A 12,754-nucleotide genomic window follows, 5' to 3' on the forward strand; every position below is an offset into this window, starting at 1 on the left:
GGAGAAAACGAAGAATGTATTGGTCACACACACACTGGCCCTGACAGGAGAGTGGGATCACAGTGAAAACAAAGTTTAGCTAGGTAGGTACAAATACACACCCACATGGCAGAGACGCACCACGGAGCCAGTGATCTTCATCACACCTGCATGGTGATTCCAGAGGGTGGGCTTCATTTGCGACACAACTCCGTGTATTACTGCTGAAGTGGTTTGTTATTTCTTCTGTTTTCAAAGTTATATAAAAACTTAAGTCACAGACTGGGTTGATTTAAGGAGTTAATCTGAGTTAGTGTGTCTTTACTCACCAACTCATCCAAATTCCGCATTTTACATAAAACTCTCTCCTGCTGCCAGACAAAAGGTCCTGGCTCTGGTTCCTCCTCGTCCTCCACGCTCTGACTGCTCTCCTTTCTACCACAACACCTGATGTTGGAACTCTTCTCACTTGGCTCTCCGGCCTGGCTGTGCAGGCTCTCCTGGTCACGGATCTCCTCTTCTATCTCTTCCTCCAGTTGGATCAACATGGGGGCCAACATGCCAAATTTGGACCCACGTCGTGCCACCTCAAGGAGACACAGAACAAAATTCTTCTCGTTGCACTTCTCCACCAGGTCGTTGGTTTCAAACATGAGCACGTCCTTGATCCACAGCTCTTGTCTGCACCAGCTGATGAAATTGGACACATTATCCCGGGCCAGGAAAGATCCCTGTATGACATTGCGCGACTGAAAGACAACATCTTTGGACGGAACCTTCATGGAGAGCGCAGCCCCCGGGTGTTCCAACTGGAAGTCGTAAGCGGCGCGGTTGACGTTGTTGGCGTGCCGACAGAGGGCACAGCCCGTTTCCAGCGCGTCCATGAATGTGTCCGCAGTGATAGCCAGGTCGTAAAGGGTGTTGAGCCATTCGGCCAGGTCCTCCTTCATGGCGTACAGGTATTCCTCGCTGGATTTGAAGGGCCGAATGCTCTTGGAGGCGGCGGATTGGATGTTGCTCTGATCAGCCATATTGTCGGGTTTATGTATCAATAACGTCTACTTGCTAAAATCCCGGTAGGGATTCATTCATTCATTGCGCTGCGCCGCCCCACAGCCTCGCCCGCAAAACACAATGAAGTAACGGTGTTGACGCACCCATGCGGCTCTGCGTGCGTGATTTCTTATCGCAGATCCTGGAAGTAAGGCTTGGCGTTGTCACAGACATGTCAGGATACGGACTGACCCTGGAGCATGGATGCGTGTTCCGGATGTCTGCAGAATAGCCTGTTCCTTCACAGTGAGCATTGCCGGGTCCAGCAGAGAGAACGAGGACTTGCCGACAGATCCCGACTACGACACACACACACAGGCGTCGAAGAGTCCGTCCAGACGGAGACCGGTGGGTCCTCTCACCCACGGAAATCCACGTGTCACCATTAGAGGAGGCCGGTCAGAGCTGCTGCTCGGGGATGAATTCAGCAGCGGCAGCAGCAGCTCTGAAGCCACAGCTCATCTTCCCTGCAAATAAGCTCAGCCACTGTTGCTCCGCCTGTTCCACTGAATCTGATGACCTGCTGCAGCTTAACAGCAGATGACTCGGTGGCACATCCCATTATCAGAATAAAGAAGAGGGGGAGGAGGAAAAGTTAACCCTATGTACACCAACTCTAAGCGAAATGCCTACGATTTGATTAAAAACGTGTCCTATCTATCTATCTATCTATCTAGCGTCAAGCATTTGTGATCTAAAAAAATAAATCATCATATGTTCTGTTCATTATTATTATTATTATTTCATTTTGTTTTACAAAGCCTTTATAATTCTGGATTAGTGATATTTTAAAAGTGAGATAAGTAGGTACAGTGATGGATTTTATTTCTTAAGGTGTAGAAATGCTGTGATTTGACACAATACGTAAACACAAAAACAATATATATTTTCCTTTTAAACTGGTGTTTGTTGTGAAAACTGTAGGTAGAAATGTATTTGCATTGTATATGTTAAAAACTTTGTGACTGTATCTTTAAAAGTCATCACCATTCTTAAGTTTCTCTTGTTTTAAAAAGGGTCCATGTCATGTGCTCTGCTAATGCGCGATTGTTTAAATAAAGCAGTCCCCGCAGCCAAGAGGGAGGTCTCGTTTTCATTTGAAAAATTAGAGGAGCGTATGCCTTTATGTAGAGAGGGGAAGAACCGTAGGAGAGGATAAGAAAGAAGGTGGTGGTTGGATAATATTTTTCTGGATGAATCATATTTTTTGTCCATAGAGAGTGAGAGATGTTCATAAGAACATGGGCCAAGACATCTGCAATTGATTTATGATAGCCTCTAAGGCAATGGTTTGGATATACAGACCCTTCCCAAAAAATTACATCCTGCAAAAGTATTTCCATAATTCCGTTAAAAATGTTAAACTTTTATAGATTATAGATTCAGGGCCCACAATTTAAATGATTTCAAGTATTTGTTTATTTTTACACAATCTGGGGTTCCAGCTCATGAAACCCACAAAAACAGGAATTCAAAAAAATTACTGGAGAAATCACCATTTATTTCTGTTTTTGCAGAAGAAAAAAAAGACAAATTAGGATCACATCAACTCAATCAAAATATATTTTCAAAACAATATGTCAATCTTCAATACTTGGTTGGGAATCCCTTTGCCTTAATCACTGCCTCAATGCACCGTGGCATTGATGCAATCAGCCTGTGGCATTGCCTCAGAGTAATGGAAGCCCAGATTTCCTTGATGCTTGTTGTCAGCTCTTTGTTTTTGGGTCTGGTGCCCCTCATTTACCTCTTAATACGCCATAGATTCTCAATGGTTTAGGTCCAACGAGTTGGCTGGCCAGTCAAGCACTTTGGTGGCATGGGCATCAAACCAGGTTTTGGTGCTTCTGGCAGTATGGGCAGGGAAAATAAATAAAACTTTCCATGATATTCTAATTTTTTGGAAAGGGTCTGTATATATAGACAGACAAAGACGAAATGTTAAGTTACTACAGAAAAATGTACATCTTAAGTTAATGGCCACATTATTGTGCACCAAGGTTAGAGCCATTTTTAGTAAGCAATTTAAGATTCCCACAGATTAATTTAGAAGTTCATTTATAGGTCAGTTAATGTTTTGGACCACTGTGCTGTTTATAAAGAAACCCTCTATACCCACATCAGAACAAGGACATGTTGACATCACTGCCAGACTCTCGTCATCAGCGGGGTTTTAAGGATACAGTGTAATTTTAAGGAAAGGAAAACTACACCACCTAGTGGCAGAAAACTTTCAGTGAACCTTCTATAAAAAATGCCGATGGAAGTTTGCTGCACTTCAGTGTTTATTTTCAATGAGACCAGATTAAAAACCGCAATTCATTTATTAAAACAAATCCCACTTTGTCCCTAAATATAGTATGCATCATGTTAAAAACAAACTAAACAATGGGATCACATACCTGATCATTCTATTAACTCATCCTTGAGTATTTCTTGATTTTTTTTTATAATTAAAAAAGTTAACTGATATCAAACAGTCTAAATTTTATTTCTGAAATGTGTGATATACTACAATGGTACAGGGGAGGCAATTTTGTAAATGAAAAATAATTGCATTTTACAATATAGCGTTAAACCTAGTCTGCAGTACATTTTTTTAAAAAGGAGTAAACTAAAGCTAAAAATAAATGGAAATACAAGTTGAAACTGCACAGGATGTTTAACAGCAGAGCAATAATCATCAAAATATGGAATCATAAATAGAATGTCTTAAAATCAAATTTCACAAGTGGGAAAGTCACCCTTCTTTAGTAAGGTCGGTCTCGGCGCTCCTGGCGATGGTCCCTTTAAAGCAAGTACAAGTCCAAGTTAATCAGATAGCTCTATATCTGCAGGTCACATACATTTCCCCTCTATTTAAAAAAAAAAAAAAAAAAAAAAAAACATACTGGAAATTGGAATTTTACCTAATTTCCATTTTTCCTCCTGGTGGCCCCATTCCTCTCCCACCTATGCGGTCCATGGGGGGCCCGCCACGTCCAGCACCACGAAACCCTCCTCTATCCATTCCTCCACGTCCTCGCAATCCACCACGGTCACCTCCACAACCTCCAAAACCCTCCTCTATCCATTCCTCCACGTCCTCGCAATCCACCACGGTCACCTCCCCAACCTCCACGGAAACCCCCGGGGCCGCCTGGCCCTCCAACTCCAGCTGGTCCACCACGATCCATTCCCCTGCCTCCACGCATTCCCATTCCACCTCTACCACGTTCACCACCAGGGGGGAATGGAGGACCGCCGACCAGACCTTCTGGTTTGGGGGCTTTGCACTGGTTACACTCCATTCTCCAGGCAAAGTTCTGGTTACCACAACCCCTAGGAGGATAAAAAAGGAAAAGCACAAAAAACCCCAAAAACTTTCATATACAATTTTACAAATTTCTCCCTGATAGAAAAGATTTTTCCCACTGATACATACAGATTAGGACATTCCCAGTCTCCAGCTCTTTGCTGCATGTTGCCTCCTGTGGGTCCACTTCTGCCAATACCACGGGGCCCACCTCTTGGGACAAATCCACCACGGTCACCTCCACGGCCCATCATTCCTAATATGATGAGAAGACTCATTAATTTATCAATAAAAACACACAAAACTATAAGCAGGTTTTAAATATCCTGCTCAAAAAAAATAAAGGGAACAATAAAGTAACACGTTGTAGAGCTGAATGAATGAAATATTTTTAATAAATACTTTTTATTTCCATAGTTTTTTCCATAGTTGAATGTGCTGACAGCAAAATCACAAAAATTATCAATGAAAATCAAATGTATCAACCCATGGAGGTCTGGATTTGGAGTTATACTCAAAATTACAGTGGAAAAACACACTACAGGCTGATCCAATTTTGATGTGTTTTTGATATGTTCTTTAAACAAGTCAAAATGAGGCTCAGGAGCGAGACATGATGTCCCAGATGTGCTCAATTGGATTCAGGTCTGGGGAACGGGCAGGCCAGTCCATAACATCAATGCCTTCGTGTTGCAGGAACTGCTGACACACTCCAGCCACATGAGGTCTAGCATTGTCTTGCATTAGGAGGAACCCAGGGCCAACCGCACCAGCATATGGTCTCACAAGGGGTCTGAGGATCTCATCTCGGTACCTAATGGCAGTCAGGCTACCTCTGGCAAGCACATGGAGGACTGTGCAACCCTCCAGATAAATGCCACCCCACACCATTACTGACCCACTGCCAAACCAGTCATGCTGGAGGATGTTGCAGGCAGCAGAACGTTCTCCATGGCGTCTCCAGACTCTGTCACATGCGCTCAGTGTGAACCTGCTTTCATCTGTGAAAAGCACAGGGCACCAGGGGCGAATTTGCCAATCTTGGTGTTCTCTGGCAAATGTCCTGCACGGTGTGGGGCTGTAAGCACAACCCCCACCTGTGGACGTCGGGCCCTCATACCACCCTCATGGAGTCTGTTTCTGACTGTTTGAGCAGACACATGCACATTTGTGGCCTGCTGGAGCTCATTATGCAGGGCTCTGGCAGTGCTCCTCCTGTTCCTCCTTGCACAAAGGAGGTAGTGGTCCTGCTGCTGGGTTGTTGCCCTCCCACGGCCTCCTCCACATCTCCTGATGTACTGGCCTGTCTCCTGGTGGCGCCTCCATGCTCTGGACACTATGCTGACAGAGACAGCAAACCTTATTGCCACAGCTCGCATTGATGTGCCATCCTGGATGAGCTGCACTACCTGAGCCACTTGTGTGGGTTGTAGACTCCATCTCATGCTACCACGAGAGTGAAAGCACCGCCAGCATTCAAAAGTGACCAAAACATCAGCCAGAAAGCATCGGACTTGAGAAATGGCCTGTGGTCACCACCTGCAGAACCACTCCTTTATTGGGGGTCTCTTGCTAATTGCCTATAATTTCCACCTGTTGTCTATTCCATTTGCACAACAGCATGTGTAATTGATGGTCAATCAGTGTTGCTTCCTAAGTGGACAGTACGATTTCACAGAAGTGTGGTTGACTTGGAGTTACATTGTGTTGTTTAAGTGTTCACTTTATTTTTTTGAGCAGTGTACTAATAGTCATGACACGTACCTCCACGACCCATCATGGCATCTCTTATTGGCATGCTGCCTCTCATTCCCCCCATTGGGGGCTTTCGACGTGCCATGGAGACTTTCAGCCTGCGGCCCTGGAACTCCTTCCCTATGATTAAAAGTATAATTATCATCCATTAAATATAATGGCTGATATACTTCCTTTCAGGAAAAATATGCAAACTACAACAATGGAAGACTGAACCAGTCTCCCATTAATATGACATCAGTAATCACAACGTCGCCACATTTATAACTAGTTTAGTCTGATGTACAATGATTTAAACATACCATCAAAGTGCTCGACGGCTGCTTTTGCACAAATAGGTTCCTCGTAGGACAGAGTGGCATCTCCTTTGGGCGTCCCTGCATCGCCTCTGATGATTTTAATAGCCAGCTTTCCAAGTCTGCGGTTCATCTAAAACATAGTTATTGGTTTGTTTCTACATAATTTCTCACAATGGATGGGATTTTCATTGTCTTACCCTAATTGGGCCCACGTGTTTAAAGAATTCAGCCATTTCCTCCTCAGTGACCTTGTCAGTCAAACCAGTGATGTAGACTGTGTTGTTCTCAGAGTCATCCTGCTCTTCAGGGCGTCCTACACAGATGTATAAAAAATGCTTAGTGCTGCATGTTTCATGTGCACAAGCCTTTGGACATGTAGTTCAAGTTTACCTACCCATATTACGTTCGCTGCTCATCGGGTCTGTCGTCCATTGGTCAATGAGGAAAGAACAAGAACAAAGTCAGTGAACAATTGTACAAGGAAACAACACTAAATACTATTTAATGCAGACATTCCCTTTTTGATGCAGTCACACATATTGGGAAGTTGAAAATGGCAAAACCTTAGAACCTTTGACTTTAAAAAAAAAAAAAAAAAAAAAAAAAAAACATAAAAAGGAATCATATGAAAAGCTTAAGCCCAGTATAAAATGTTCTAAAAAAAAAAATCAGTGCTGAAGGTTAAACGGTTAACAGGTTTGAGTGAAATTTGCCATTTACCTTTTAAAAACTTTCAAAACCAAAAGCAGTGACTGAATTAAACCAAGTAACCCAGAGAAAAGATTATAGGCATTGGGCGAAAAAAACCCCAATGTTTTCAGATAGTGTCTTAACTATTAAGATACCACAATGTGAGACAGAAATACTTGTAAAAAAGTTTTAAAGTTTTAAAGGTCTAGCCAGTGTAATCTCATTAACTTACCACCAGGCTTATTGAAGCCACCTCTGTCTCCAGCGCCGCTATGAGAAAATAAATGGAGATAAGAAGGTGTTTCCCTTTTACGGCCACTTCTATGGCTCGAGCAAAGTGGCTTGGTTAAGGGAGCAATCAAAACATTCTAGCTAGTTGAACAGCAACCTTAACACTCTGAGGGCTGTCTGAGGAGTAAGGTATATTATTTGTCTTATTTCTTAGCTGGCTGAATACAATTTAAGTGTCAGTTTACTTTACATCTGTGCATTACTTTCATGTCTAACATTTTTGCTGCATGTGATAATACCCCGACAATTGTACACAAGTATTTCAGATGTACTGAAAACAACAGCAGATGTACCCAAATAAATGTAAACCTCACTACATTCATAACAAAAGTTACCATTAAGACATGTATAATAAAAAAAGTATGTGAAAGTGTACTTTGTAATTACATTCACCAGGAAAGGAAAAACAAAATTATACAAAGTTACAAATAAACACCAAAACGTTAGTTTTTGCCAATACACATAAAATCAAATACGAAGACTCAAAACAAACATCATGCTCATAAAAACCACCATCCTCAGTTCTTGAATTAGGGCAGACCCTCCTGCTGCTTAAGCTGGCAACTCTGTACTGAGAACAGATACTTTTTAGGGAATAGATGCTTTTAAATGGCTCTCACTGTAACCTGTACGGTATAAATGTGACAAAGCATGTTAAAAAGTACTCAAAGTTGATCAAACATTTGAATTCCAAACCACAGACAATTTTAAACATTTCAAAAGGACACGACACAAAACGCCCCCACCCACCCCATGGAAAAAATACCTGTGCGGAGCTAATGTTTAGAGGCAAGATGTTATTTTTTATCTATTAAGTGCATGCTATTTGTAGCAAAATAAATAAATAAATAAAAAAGCAGTCTGAAACAGGTTTATCCGTTTAAACCAGAGGGCAAAAAACACCCCACATCAACCTGTTACTCTAACTCTGACAAAAAAAAAAAGGGGGTTTCAAATTGCATGCATTTTAAAATTGTACTTGACACAGATTAATGGTTTGGGGTTAGGGTCCTTTTCTTAGTTTAAATGTTTATCTGTTTGGGGCTTAGTATTGTTATATAATGTTATATTGATGAATTGCAAAGAATTCCCAGGGCATCTGCTCTAGAAGACTAGCAGGAAATGTGGTGCTCTGATTTAAAGCCGTCAATGTGCATGCACTGTTATTAATGGAGAGTTGGTTGCGCATCTTTGATTCAAGCACTGTTTTCTCCAGGCAGTTCATGAGCAGAAGGATCACAGCTGTAGCAACACTTGATTTTGCAATGTCACGATTCTGTGCCACACAGAAGCTGTCCTAACGTAGAAGTTCCAACTTTGCCTGTCTCTAAATTTGTCAGAATATTCGTTAACAGCCTGTTCTTGCTGGACAGAAAACTCATAAATGAACCTTTCAAAATCATTAGTTGCTAATCATAATTTTAAACTAATGTTCAAATATCAAAGTCTAACATTAATCCTACGACATCAATAATTAGACAAAAGTCATCTGACGTTTGTGTGCAGAAAGAAAGCAGTCCACTGTACCCTTTAGCTTGATAAGTGATGACAAATCTAAAACACTATTTTCACATTTTAATTTACCTTAAAACTCCCCTTTGTCCATCAGAGCTTAAACAATGGTGATTCTTACTTGGTATTTTGCACACAGAAAAATCAGTAAACTAAAATGTTTCATGAACAAATCAGTTCCAAATGTCCCAATGAATAGGTTTCACATTAAGATATTCAGTATGATAGAAAATGTATAATTAACCGAGTACCACATTTATGGTACTGTAATGTACTGCATCAAACCTCAACATAACCCTGGATTGAGGGTTGGCATACCTACAACAACTTTAGGTCACCTGAATAATGACCTTTCAAATGTTTCACTCTGCCAGGTCATTAAAACCTCATTGTCATTGTATTTAGCATTTATCGTTTCACAGGTGTTTTATGACCAAAGATCATCAATGAATACTCGTTAAAAGGTTTAACATTGCCTTTGTTCCAGATCCAAGTTTATCACTTTAAAAACATCCAGTGTGCAAGAATGTGTCCGTAAAATAGAACCGTAAAATAGCAGACTGCAACGACAATACCATTTTTCAAGAACTTCAGAAAAACAAGTGGTCTACTTAAAATGAACTGTGTTCAGTCTGAACTTTTAAAATACATGAAAGCACTTTCACTAGTTTGTATGTGCGCCGAGGTGATGAACTTAAACAGTCCCTTTAAGAACAAAACCCTTTGGTGCATTTCTAAATGAAAAGCTTAAAACAATTAATTTAATTTGAAAGCAGTAATACAAATACTCAAATGTATATTCTATTTATATAGTTAATACAACTAATTACTCACTGGTAGTTGTGGTTGGTGTTTTGAAGAATATTCAGACTAAGTCAAAAAGAACTTGTAAAGAAAAAACTTTTTTGGCTCCAATATTGGAAAAGAAAATAATACTATATACAATTAACATCAAGTGCAAAATACAGTTAACTATTTAATATCCAGATGCAATATCACCACTAAGACATTTGCTTCAATATCTTAATTAAGTAACCATATACAGGTGCAAATTAATGCTTTAAAAACAGCACAAATTGAAACACGTGTGCATTTGTCAATGTAAATTGAAACCCTCATCAAGAGAAAATGCTGCACTTGAGCACAACTATATAATATATCATAACGCCATGCTCATGGTCTGGGCCTATTAAGTCATTAGAGTCCAACTAAGTTTCCAGAATATACATAACTTGCAAGCACCAATGCTGTTCTTTTTCCCCTAAGCAATTGAGAGTGTGGATTAATGAACAGTAGTGAAACCACCTTTTTCACTACTTTGAGATTTAGCAGGAAATGTGAAATGAATTTAGGGGATCATACCACCTTTTCACAACCCCTATTAGATAACTATCAAAGTTATCTAATAGGGGTTTTGAAAAGGTGGTATGATCCCCTAAATTCATTTCACATTTCCTGCTAAATCTCAACTTCCCAAACAATCTGTTAGCCTCAAGTTAATTTGGCTACACAAATAGTTCACCCGATTATTTATGCACAGGTCTCTGAAAAAGGACTTAAATTTATGAAGGAAACAAACCTCTCTTACCTTTGACTAAATGAGAGGCAGGGTTGAGAGAGGGTCAACATTTATGTAATGCAGAGACATAACTACCCTTTCACAGTACTCAGATAAAGATTAATAAGTGGAAATACAAAATCAGAATGTTTCCACTTATAAAATGCAAGAAGACATAATTAGCATGTTAACTGACCACAGCTACTGTTTCTACAGGAATCTCTTAGCCCTGCCTCAGCTGGCCAATATACCTGCTGAGTTAGACATTTGAGTTTAGGAGTAAAAGAACAACACTTACCCCATACCACGACCCATTCCTCCATGACCGCGCATCATTTCACCGCGCTCAAAGCCATCTCTGCCAGGGCCTCTACTGTCCCCAGACCCTGGGTACCTTGAAGACTCGGCACCAAAATACCCAGAACCTCCACCTGGACCATCCTGTCTGTAATTACCTAAAAAGTAGTAATCAGAATAATGAGTTGTATGTTGAAGAAAACAGCATGAAAAGGATTATAGCAGCAACAAGAAACTTAAGAACTGAAAGTAACTCTTACTGTAATGGTTGTTCTGATTGTAACTAGGTGGTCCACCTTGTTGTCCATACTGGTTGGCTGAAGGCTGCCCATAAGCACTAGCAGCCTGAGGGGGATAGGAAGGAGGAGCCTGTTGCTGCAGCTGACCCTGTGGTTGGCCATAGCTTGCCTGCTGGGCTTGATACCCTGTCTGTTGTTGCCCGTACCCTGCAGACTGGCTATAGCTACTTTGACTGTAGGCAGCTGACTGTCCATTAGCATTGTAACTAATGAAAAGATGTGAAAGAGGGTTTGAGGGAATTAAGAAAAAAAGTTGTAATGTGTTATTTAAATGGACTATACATACCTCTGTGGTGTGGTAGGAGCAGCCTGCTGGCCATAACCGGGGTATGTAGATTGAGGAGTATATCCTGGCTGTGAGCCATAAGACTGTGAAGCAGCTGGAGCAGCAGCAGCTGGAGTACTGGTTCCATAACCTGTAGTTGACTGCGAGTAGCTAGGAGTGGTAGACTGCGCCGCAGGATAGCCAGCTGGAAAGAGTATACAAAACTTGTTTAAGAAGTGGTCCAACATCAATTAGACTAAATCCGAAATATTAAAAACAAAGACTAATAGAAAGTCTGTATCAACAACATATGAACCTTAGATGCATTTTGCACTACTTGTAATCATTTTAAGCTAAATACTGTACATGGAGAAAGTTTTGTCATTGCTGTCAAGATTAGAATCTACTGTTCTGGTTTACCTGAAGCTGGTTGGCCATATGAAGTACCATACTGTTGTTGCTGCTGAGGATAGGCTCCTCCAGCTGGGGTTGTCTGGGTGTAACTGCCATCAGCGGTAGCAGCAGGTTGGCTGTAAGATCCATAATTCTGCTGACCATAGCCTTGCTAAGGGTTAAAAACAGAAATTAAATGAATATTGACATATCTTGGCTGTACCTTGTGAACCTCAATAGCTTCGTGGGCAATAAAGAACTTTGCCTTTTCTTTCACAATTTTGTTCAAAATGTAATTACATAAACAAGCTGCTCAACTGCTTGGTTTAATTGAATCCTACCTGTCCAGACTGTCCATAACTTTGTGAGGGCTGGGCAGCATAAGACGCATAACTGTGAACAATAACACGTTATAAACATCTGCCAGATAAAAATGTGCAAATGTAAATGTACACATGCTGACGCTCAGAAGACAACTATGCATATTTGACTAGAAAACAATAAAGATGCTTTTCAAATTTACATGACTACATACTTTCTAATATTACAATTGTAAGCAATTATCTTGTTAAATTGACAAATACCAACTGAATTGGGGAAGTAGCTGAATGTTTGATGCAGATGTTCAATGAAAGCCACGTTATAGGCAAGTGTTGCTACCATTAGACAGTAAAGACGTCAATCACACACGACTCTCAGTATACACTCTTGATCAAAATCTTAAGACCAGTTAAAATAATTGCAAGAATTTACATTTTGCACTGTTGGATCTTAAGAAGGTTTCAAGTAGAGCTTCAAAATGCAAAAAAAAAAAAAAAAAAAAAAAAAAAGATATGGGAACAAGAGACAAAAAGTTTTGAGCAGGTAATGTATTGAAACCAGCAATTTAACTGAAATAGGCTGTTCATCAGCTGATCAAAAGTTTAAGACCACCACTCAGAAAAATCACAGAAAACCCCTAAAACATCCTCAAATGTTCTCAATTGGATTTAGATCAGAGGAACACGCGGGATGGTCCAATAAAGCGACATTGTCATCACGTTGTCAGGCAGGCACTGTGAACTGCAG

General features: G+C 40.6%; 2 protein-coding genes across 2 annotated transcripts in view; both read right to left on the reverse strand.

Moving 5' to 3' along the window:
* The window catches only part of LOC103397239 (GAS2-like protein 1), a 49,312-nt gene extending 46,309 nt beyond the window's left edge, over window positions 1–3,003 (reverse strand). Inside the window, 1 exon segment of the mRNA XM_008335458.3 lies at window positions 309–3,003. Coding sequence (XP_008333680.3) covers window positions 309–1,010 — 702 coding nt within the window. The 5' untranslated portion in view covers window positions 1,011–3,003.
* A 296-nt stretch (window positions 3,004–3,299) lies between these two features.
* LOC103397238 (RNA-binding protein EWS-like) overlaps window positions 3,300–12,754 on the reverse strand; it is an 11,929-nt gene continuing 2,474 nt past the window's right edge. Inside the window, exons 3-16 of the mRNA XM_008335457.3 lie at window positions 12,028–12,079; window positions 11,714–11,858; window positions 11,315–11,498; window positions 10,990–11,234; window positions 10,731–10,887; window positions 7,304–7,341; window positions 6,776–6,802; window positions 6,579–6,694; window positions 6,385–6,511; window positions 6,092–6,202; window positions 4,457–4,583; window positions 4,139–4,353; window positions 3,942–4,074; window positions 3,300–3,819 (exon numbers count right to left, since the gene is read on the reverse strand). Of these exons, the coding sequence (XP_008333679.1) occupies window positions 3,783–3,819; window positions 3,942–4,074; window positions 4,139–4,353; window positions 4,457–4,583; window positions 6,092–6,202; window positions 6,385–6,511; window positions 6,579–6,694; window positions 6,776–6,802; window positions 7,304–7,341; window positions 10,731–10,887; window positions 10,990–11,234; window positions 11,315–11,498; window positions 11,714–11,858; window positions 12,028–12,079 (1,714 nt within the window). The 3' untranslated portion in view covers window positions 3,300–3,782. The remainder of the gene's footprint in view (window positions 3,820–3,941; window positions 4,075–4,138; window positions 4,354–4,456; window positions 4,584–6,091; window positions 6,203–6,384; window positions 6,512–6,578; window positions 6,695–6,775; window positions 6,803–7,303; window positions 7,342–10,730; window positions 10,888–10,989; window positions 11,235–11,314; window positions 11,499–11,713; window positions 11,859–12,027; window positions 12,080–12,754) is intronic.

The sequence above is a fragment of the Cynoglossus semilaevis genome, chromosome W (assembly GCF_000523025.1).
Source record: "Cynoglossus semilaevis isolate Cse_v1.0 chromosome W, Cse_v1.0, whole genome shotgun sequence".
Taxonomy (NCBI): Eukaryota; Metazoa; Chordata; class Actinopteri; order Pleuronectiformes; family Cynoglossidae; genus Cynoglossus; species Cynoglossus semilaevis.